The sequence below is a fragment of the Poecilia latipinna genome, unplaced genomic scaffold (genome assembly GCF_001443285.1).
Source record: "Poecilia latipinna isolate Pla-1442-1.1 unplaced genomic scaffold, P_latipinna-1.0 Scaffold1149, whole genome shotgun sequence".
In the NCBI taxonomy this organism is placed as follows: Eukaryota; Metazoa; Chordata; class Actinopteri; order Cyprinodontiformes; family Poeciliidae; genus Poecilia; species Poecilia latipinna.
Window position 1 is genome coordinate 935 of NW_015113765.1, and position 9846 is coordinate 10780.

The 9846-nt window shown below is 36.0% G+C and overlaps 1 protein-coding gene and 1 long non-coding RNA gene across 3 annotated transcripts; both read left to right on the forward strand.

Annotated features, from left to right (window-relative positions):
- The first annotated feature begins 714 nt into the window (after nucleotides 1-714).
- Nucleotides 715-2674, forward strand: LOC106960046 (uncharacterized). The gene is made up of 3 exons (XR_001427483.1): nucleotides 715-925; nucleotides 2361-2431; nucleotides 2552-2674. It is a non-coding gene; the product is annotated as an uncharacterized LOC106960046 (long non-coding RNA).
- A 1029-nt stretch (nucleotides 2675-3703) lies between these two features.
- LOC106960050 (GTPase IMAP family member 4-like) lies at nucleotides 3704-7046 on the forward strand. 2 transcript variants are annotated; one of them, XM_015052969.1, is made up of 4 exons: nucleotides 3704-3926; nucleotides 5090-5882; nucleotides 5952-6250; nucleotides 6293-7046. In XM_015052969.1, the coding sequence occupies exons 1-4, from the start codon at nucleotides 3884-3886 to the stop codon at nucleotides 6325-6327; spliced, it is 1170 nt and encodes a 389-aa protein (XP_014908455.1). In that variant the 5' UTR covers nucleotides 3704-3883; the 3' UTR covers nucleotides 6328-7046. The 2 variants fall into 2 exon arrangements, with proteins under 2 accessions (XP_014908455.1, XP_014908454.1); XM_015052968.1 differs by having other exon boundaries at nucleotides 5952-7046.
- Nucleotides 7047-9846: the final 2800 nt, after the last annotated feature.

A 9846-nucleotide genomic window follows, 5' to 3' on the forward strand; every position in this document is an offset into this window, starting at 1 on the left:
GGTGTAAGATTATCCGGGGGGTCCGGGAGAAATCCAGCAGTCTGCGCTGATCATCCATCTCCTCCTCTGACTTGACGATTATTCCTTTAAACTCTGAAAGTTGCTTCAGCAGCAGTTAACAGGAGCTTTTTGATAAACTCGTTAAAACTGGACAGAAGATAGTCTTCAGAGAAACACTCAAACATTCAACACAACAGACCACGTGCAGTTCGCTTTGTCTTCTTCTTTCGGGTTTTATGATTGTCGGTTTTCATGTTATTGCTTTACCGCCACCTTGTGGATCCTTCGATCATTACATGTAAAGAGTTCTCATACAGAGCCAGTTCTTTTTGAGAAACGTAAAATCTTTTCATAGTAATAATAGTAGACAGCTGCAGCAGAAAAGAGAAAAATACAACTAAAACAAAAAAAACCCCCACTAAATTATTGACGACAACCATAATTTCTAAAATAAAGATCAATGTATATTAGTAATGTATATTAAATGTAATTATTTTTTTATGTATTCATAAAACTTTTCATTCAGGTATGTTGGGCCAGAATCAAATCTAAAAGTTTCAAAACAACGACCCTTGAAGACTGGAGTTTGACTGTTTTAATGAGTTAATACTCATACATTTTATCAACAGTCTTCAACATGCACAGCAGAAAACTAAAAATGTGTTTTCCACTTAGTTTACTTCTGTCCATTTTGACTCCGTCATGCAGGTCAGCTATAACTGCCGTGGACTTGTCGCCAACACCGACCCTCACTTTGTCACCGTGATCCTGACCAAGCTGCGCTTTGAAGTTTTCCAGCCGGGAGACTATGTAATACGAGAGGGAACGCTGGGTCGGAAAATGTATTTCATCCAGCATGGCACCGTCACGATTATCCCGCGTGGCAGTAAGGAGTTAGTGCTCAGTGATGGAGCCTACTTTGGAGGTAAATACAGCAGAGTATTAAAACTCTATTCAGCTACTTATCAACTCTACGAGAGTCTTCATTATTCAGATTATTGCTGCCCTTCTTCTATAAAATCTCCCACAGAACCCTTGGTTGTAACTGCACTACATTTTCCAACAAATATTTACTATTTATTCTGAATTTCTAATGGTAAATGTAATTTTTCATCATTGGCTTGATGTTATTTTGAAGAGAAAACTAAAAATTATGAAATATTTCACTCTGTAAAAGCAATGAAGATAATGTGCAAGTTGCTTGATTATAATTATACTGTAAATAAATTTTGCAGTGTAGTTTTTCTTTTTACTTGCACTGTGAAAAAAAAGACAAGAAAATCTTACTATGAATTTTTATTGAGAAAACAAGAAAAAAGACAAAACTAATTTACAAATAGCATTTCTGTAAGAAGAAGGGTCTGTCATAGTTATTAAAATAAATAAAAGCCCTCAATGGGAAGCCTCCAGTCCACCATGTTGTTTTTTACTCAGCTCAGCCAGTGCAACCCCAGAGTTCAACAACCAGCAGAGCTTGGACCTGAAGAGCCTCTGCATTAGTCCTGGAGAGCACAGCAGGGGGCTTTATGTGGACGTGTTGTTGAAATCAAGGCCCCAGGCTCACCTGGCTTAACAAGGAAGTGCCTTCAACATTACAGCTAATGCTTTTGCTGTTTAGTTTTAAAATGCACAATAAGAATTAAAGCTTATAAGAAGTCTTTTCTTTTTTACATATTTATTGAAACTGTCACTATGTTGTGACAGTTTGGTATGAGGCAGACAATCTGTCTCATACCGCTCTCAGTTACACTACTGCTTCTTCCTGATAGCAGAGTTTGGCATGAATGCTAAGGCTAGTCAGCATGGCCACCAATGATGAGAGTTATTTTCCTGGAATGGTGGATTGTTTCTCTGACATTAGCACAGACATGATGGGCTGCCTCCTCCTGGCTCTGGTTGATTTTGACTAAAAGTGGTGCATTTCTTCACACAGCAATAATAGCTGAGGGAGAAGGCAGAAGAGCTTGATCTTTTCAGATTATCTGTCTCATATTAAATTGTCACAACATAGTGACCAGCTTGGTATGAGACAGATAATCTGTCTGCTAATCAAATATGCAGAAAAAATATTTGTCGATGGGAGAGAAAAATATTAGTTTGCCTTGCTACCTTTAGTTCCCATGATGTTCAGGATCCAATGATTGTTATTATCCCCACTCTTAGCCACGGCTCTCAGTTGTGTGTGGAGGTTGGTGCTGCTGGATCTAGTTGGTAACACTTGACCAGACACACCAACTCCAGATCCTTTCCCTACAGTGAAATATAACAATTCCTGTTCAAACATAAATATGTTTTCTGTTTAAAACACCTTTTATATGATCCAAATAGATAACATCTAACATTACTGTGTTCCTCTTCAGCTTCTTCAGTGTGATGGGAATTTGTACGACTCCATCTCAGTAGCGATCAAAGCTGCTCTCTTCATCACTAAGTGAGTTTGTTCAGTTCATATTACTCCATTAGCTTTGATCTAAACTGATTTCCTCTATAAACAAACAAACAAAAATAATAAGTTGGAAAATGAGCCATGTTCTGGTTTCCTCACCGACAGAATTCCCAGAGTTCACATCTCATCCGATGAGGAAGGAAGGAAGGAGATCGAGCTCTCTGACGACCCGTACGACTGCATGAGACTCGATGTGGAAAACGTTCCCTGCATAGTGACTTTATGCAAGGTGAGCTCCCAGCTGATGCTTTCAGACAGAAACTAGATTTGACAGGGTTGATTAAGGCTTACTGGGTTTTTGCATGCAGATCGGCCACTTGACACTTTTAATAGACTTTTAATGCAACTTTATTTACCGAATGGTACTTTATGAAACATTCATGAAACACCTTCATGTTTCTGTTATGTCAGTCTTATGCTCACCCCTTCAAATAAAGTGTTTCCTCTTAAAGTTTTAAAGACTTTAGAACATTCCTCTTGGCTTTCTGTATATATATAAATATATTTGTACACTTCTGTTGTCATGGTAGATTTTTTTTTCTGTGTTTGTTATTGAGAAACTAATTCATTAATCATTAAGTTCAAAGTGTAAAACATACACCTTTATAAATACTCATCTATTTAATACTCGTCCAACCTTAATGACTGCTGGAGGGAGATTTGAGTATTTAATCATCACCACCTTGATAAATACAGAAGTTTTGTGTCTACTATAAACAATGATCCATGCAATGAAACTGAACACAAAATACAGGTGCTTTAAAACGAGGATCACATATGTATTTATTGTATGCTTTTAATAAAAGTACTGAATTTTCTTAAATTAGAATAATGCAAGCAACAGGAATGAGGCAGTTTGTCGCAGGTGGAGGGATAAAGCTGAGCTGTAACTCCAGAACAAAAAGTTTAACATAATTAACTGAATCATGCAGGGAATCATGGAGCTTGTTTTAGTTTCTCTTTTGTTTTTCAGTTCCTACTCAGAGCTGCTATTTCCAATAAATGTGGGAGAGGAGAGGGGGGAGCCGCCTGGGTATCCTGAGCATCCAGAGACTTTGGAGACTAAATTAAATAATATCAATATTATTGTTATATAACTCACCTTGATATATGCAACAAGTTATTGCATATATTAGACTACTGCACATTTGAATCTGGAGAAAATTAGTAATATAGCTGAACTCATCCTCCAGATTTACGCTGGTATTTATTTTTACTCAATGGAGATTACAATGTGCATTATATGTGTATTCTGTACAATGACTTAGCTGAATTTTATGCACAATGAGACAGTCCTTGAAAATAGCTTGAAACAGAACCAAAGCTCTAGTTTCACTTTCATTTTGACTCCAGGACTGTTTAAAATCCTCTACAGGATTCTAGCTGTTCATTATTTCACTGCAGCTGGAGTGTCTGCACTGCTCTCTCTGACTGATCATGGACAACCACAGGTTCAGCCCAAACAGGACTTACGGCTATGGTAAGTCACTTTTATCCTTCTTTTGTGTCATTCTGCTTCCAAAGAGTATCACAGTGTGCAGATAAAATAGTTTTATAAAATTCTGTTAATTAAAGCATCACGTATAACCAGCCAATTCCTTATTTTATTTTATTATTAACATCTATCTATCTATCTATCTATCTATCTATCTATCTATCTATCTATCTATCTATCTATCTATCTATCTATCTATCTATCTATCTATCTGATCTTTTCATGAAAGTCTGAAAAACACGTCAGAATTTTGTCCAATGCGACTCAGGCCACTTGGATATCCGATACGTATCGAATTATTTCAAATACGATCTGAATCTGAACTGAACGGCCGCGTTCATTGATCTGAACGTCATTGATACTCGACAAACTCAATATTCTGCGTCCTGATAAGCAGGAAGAAAAACAACTATGGCAGACTATAATAAGGATTAAATTGTTAATGTACTGGCTCTGGACTGACAACAACTTAAAAATCATAAACTATGCTACACCGTTAGCATCCATGTTTACATCCACTGAGCACATCTCCTTTTTTATTGCGGTTGAGCACGCTCTATGTCTGTGACGTTATTGCGCCCTCTAGTGCGCATGCGAAGCACTTTCAGGTAGTTTGACGTTCACACTGGACGTAAAAAAACGTCAGGTCGCATATATTTGGAAGCGTGAACGACCACGCCAAAAAAAAACAAAAAAAAAAAACAGATTTTGATGGTCAGTGTATAGCCTTGTAAACATTTGTTTCCAAGAGACATTTTTGGCCAATATCTTAAAAAAAAAAATAAAATAAAAATAAAAGACGTTTTTGACCAATCTAGAGGGCTCTGGAAGGTAAAAATACTGAATTTCATGACTCTATTATAATTTGCATAATTCTAAGGAATCCACCCTGAAAACAGAAGGGACAGTGGACCAGACAATCCAGGTGTTTTGGAACAGGAATGTATTAAAGTTGAAGGATCGTCTCTCTTCAGGGCTGGACTTTCGCAGACTTTGTAGCCGATACATAATCTTAATGCAAATAGTGAATGTGCTGGATTATAGTATTCACATTAAGCCACAATAACATGACAGCAGTTTTATTGGACCACAACTAAAGTTCCACGACACGATGATTCTAATTCAGATTAAAACTTTCTTCTTTACAGGAACAAACATTACAAACAACACTGAACTGAGGATCGTGATGGTGGGGAAGACTGGGATTGGGAAGAGCGCTTCTGGAAACACCATTCTGGGTCGAGGGTGCTTTCAGTCCAAATGCAGCCCCAAATCCATGACTGTGAACTGCTCCAAATGCTCCAGTAATGTGGACGGACAGCAGGTTACTGTCATTGACACTCCAGGTCTGTTCGACACCAGGTTTGAGGGAGACAAAACCATCAAAGATCTGAGTCAGTGCGTCTGTTACGCCGCTCCTGGACCCCACATCTTCCTGGTGGTCGTTCCAATCGGCAGATTCACAGCAGAAGAATTACAATCAGTGCAAATGATTCAAAAAGTCTTTGGAGAGGCAGCAGACAGATACAGCATGGTTCTGTTTACCCGTGGAGACGACCTTGAAGGCACCATTGAAGATTATTTATCTGACAGCCCAGAGCTGCAGGATCTGGTGTCCAGATGTAACAACCAGTATCATGTCTTCAACAACAAGCTGAAAGATAAGAAACCTCAGGTCACTGAGCTGCTGAGGAAGATCAGAACCATTGTTGACAAGAATGGAGGAAGTCACTACACCAATGAGATGTTCCAAGAGGCTGAGAGGGCAGTTGAGGAGGAGAAACAACGAATCCTGAAGGAGAAAGAAGAGAAAATACGCAAAGAGAAAGAAGAACTGGAGAGAAAAATAAAAGAAAAGTATGAGAAAGAGATGGAGAGAATGTATAAGCAAATCCAGGCTGACAGAGAGAGAGAGAGAAAGGAGAGAGAGGAGGAGAAGAAGAGGGAGAGAGAGGAGATGAATAAGCAGAGGAAGTGGGAGCAGGAGGAGATGAAGGAGGAGAGGAGAAGGGAGAGAGAGGAGATGAATGAGGAGAGGAGGAGGGAGAAGGAGAGGATGCATGAGGAAAGACAGAGGGAGAAAGAGGAGATGTGTGAGCAGAGAAGAAGGGAAATGGAAAGGAGTGAGGCAGAGAGAAAGGAGAGAGAGAAGCAGTTTGAAGCCCTGAAGGAAAAGCAGGAGAAAGAAATTCAACAAGCAAAATCCAGGCTGCAGTCTGAGCATGAATCTAAGGCCAGAGAAGAAGCTGAGCAAAATAATCCTCTCTATCATTTGGCTAAAGCTGGAGAATACCTGGTTAATGCTGGAAAACAGGTTGTTAACATTGGAAAAGATGTTTTTAATGCTGGATGTAGCCTTGTTAAATCTTTTACCAGCTTGTTTTAATAGTAAATGGTGAAAGTTGGAACCTTGCTGCTCATACAAACATGAGGATGAACAAATTTCAACCGCAAGTTCCTTAACAAAAACAAAGTATAAAACATGGAGAACAGAAAACAACAAACTAGATTCTGTTTCTTTCATTGTTAATAAATGAAGCAGATCTCCAGTCAGAGTAAAACTCCTTCACCACATCTTGACATTAAAACTCAGAACCTGGATGTTCTTTACACCTTGTTGGAAAGTTCATGTGAGGTTTTCTAAGAACACAGTTATATTTGATCATCATGGACTCTGCACCTCCTGATAGGCATGAATAATTTGGAGCTTAACTGTCTATAATATGAAGCTGCCAGACTTTAACAATGTTGGAGATCTTGAAGACTGCAGGCTGATCTTAAGGCTGTTTCACATGCAGTCAAAGAAAAAGTTTGAATCCTTGTCAAGTTAGTGTTTGCATATTATTTCAAAGTATTTCACGTATCACTCTTTAAGCTCTTAGAAACTGTCTTTTGGAAAATGTATATTGTTGCTGGAAAGATTAGCATAAATAGAAAATGACAGTAAATGTACTAGATTCAGGATGATTTTTACTTCAATATTCCTGCACTTTTTGCAATAATTCTCACTTTGTGATGATTGTTTGAACTGATTTCTGTCACCCTGATTTGTGTCACCCTGTTCTGAATATGAAATCACAAATAAAGCTTGATGAAAACAATAAATGCTGCTAAATGTATTGTTTTTTTTAAATTAGTTGCTTTACACATAGAAGTGACTGGGGAATGTTGTGGTATTGAATGGATAATAAATTATTTCTGTTCTGTTATAAATCCACACTTAAACTAGAACTGAGATGAAATTCAATTTTAAACAAAACAAAGTGTTTTGTCTTCATTTGCAGAAAACATTTCAGTGTTTTGTAAGGATTTCAGCTAAAGTTGATATAAATTCAGAAATACAAAACTATGAAAGATATTTTTACTCACATCTTAATTTCTTTTGTTTACATGTTTGAAGTCAAACTCGTTTTAATTTCATGCAGAGAGTTCCTGACTAAATAAAAATGAAAAATCTAGAGAAATTGGAAAATGTTATGAATTAATTTTAATTTATCACAGTTTTTGAACTCATAGCTTTGGCATAATTAAAATAAGATCTATAAAATCATTAAGTATTCACTTAAGAGCACCTGTCTGCTAACATGAAGTAGACTAAAACAACAATTACAGAGATAGTCCACAAATGGAGAAAACAAAGAGCGGAGAGGAAGATTCCCAGAAAAGGACACTTAAAATTACTCCATGAGCAAATTTACCTGATAATGGAGCTCATGAATATAATCATGACATATTATTTCAATTACATTTTTACTGCTTTTGTTTGGCGATTTAGACTATAATAAATAGATTAACACAACTTTACATCAGCACTTCTGATTCATTTTCTGTAACTCATTAAACTTACGTCAAGGAGCAATAATTTTGGCACGAATTAACATATGTGGCACTGGAAGTTATCAGTGTTTTGCTTCATATAATGTGAAAAAACATTGTAGTGAAGTTTTTCATGAGATCACAGCTTTTCCGCTCCTGTTTTCAAACTGTCCACTAGAGGGCGGTGTAGCGCTGCCATAAAAGGAAACGGAGCTGAGAAACAGAAAGTTTTCAACAACCAGCACAGCTTGGATCCGAGGAGCGTCTGTATAAAACCTGCTGGGTGATTAATTATGTGCAGAAATGGGAAATAATTAGTTACTTACTCTAGTAACTTTTTAAAATTTATTTATTAATTTTTTTAAGGAAAAGTACTTTTAGGAGTATGTTTTTGTGCTGTACATTTTACTTTTACAAGGTAAGGTAAGGTAACCTTACTTTTAATAGTAATTTTTTAGGTAAAAAGTATACTTTTTACTTTTACTTGAGTAAAAATATGTAGAAATAGCGTTACTCTTACTTGAGTGTAATTTTTACCCAGCTCTGTTTATGTGGACGTATTGGTGAGTTCAAGCCTCCAGGCAGACAGTGGGGGTTTATTGGCTAAATTCACCTCTTTATGTTGTTTGTATTAAGATAATGATGTAATTTTCTAATAAAAAATATATTTGATCACTTGGTTCACTTTTGTGTTTCAGTGTTGTTGAAACAAATCTGACAAATTAATCATGAATTTCAAAGTGTAAAATATAAACCTTAATAATAATTCATCTAGACAATAATTGTAATTTACTGGAATACTTATTTTAACCAAACTGAATTCAATGTGATTGGTGTAAAGTAGAACTAGTTTGATTTTGAAAATGCTTTGAGGGGAGATTTGTGGTGAATTTTTGCTTCATAAACAATCTATTGAAATTAAATTAACAACTTAATATACAACATTGTGTTAAAGCTTAAATCACTGTAAAAAAAGTTCTAGTTAAAGGTCTAATTAAAGCAAATATATATGTGATAGCTACTCGTAAGTAAATAATAATTAAAAATCCTTGAAGCTTTTCCTTATAATTTAATATTGTTTAATGATAGACAAACAGATGTGGATTAAAATAAATCAGTAAATAAACCCACATTGCAATGATGATTGAACAGTGATCACACATTAAAGTCATGAAATTAAACTATTGCAAGAAATAATAGAAAGAATGGACATACAAATATTATTTAGTGTGTTTCCACCCTAATTATGAATTTAACTGAAAGAAATTAATTCATTCTCAGACATCTGGAAATTAGAAAATGATACAAGTAATGATATTCAATGATGCAGTTTTACTCAACATGTAAGCATGTAAACGTCAGCTAATAATTTTTAAAAACAAATTATGAGATACTGAGGTTACAGGTGAATTATATCATTCTACCTGGACTTCTACTTTATTTTTAAAGACAAGAAAGAAAATGAAAAAAAACCCCAATGCAGAACGAGACACACCTGCGGACAATGAAGGGGTAGACAGGGCACCACGGAGAAACACTAAAGACAGAACCTAAAATAAACAGAGAACTCAAATCACAACACGTCATATATAATTTGCCACAAATGTCTCTTCAAAACTACTTTTTAAAATAAACAAGTCCTACTTAACTAATATCTAGAGTTTGTTTCAAATAGGTTGAGTCAGGCACTATGTGATTATTATATTCTCAAATTCAAATCATGTGTCCTGTAGTCATGTCTATAATCCAGTACAGTCCACACTTTATCATGTAATGCCAGTGGAGAAATTATGGTCCATCTGGTCTATGTAAGGAAACCCAGACGACTCTATCAAGTTATTGATTTTTCAGAGGTCCAACATTACGGGGAAACATGACAGTGGAAAAGAACCACTTACCTGGAAGAATCATCTAGCAAAACCAAGATCATGATGCCGAAACATCTGGATTGTCACACTTTTTATACTTTTTTTTCTAAATAATGTTTTTAAAAACATGCGATATTTTCCTTTTAATGTTACAGTTTTAAAATTTTTCATACTTATGTGGCGCTGAAAGTTATCACCTAATGTTTTGTTTCAGGCAACAT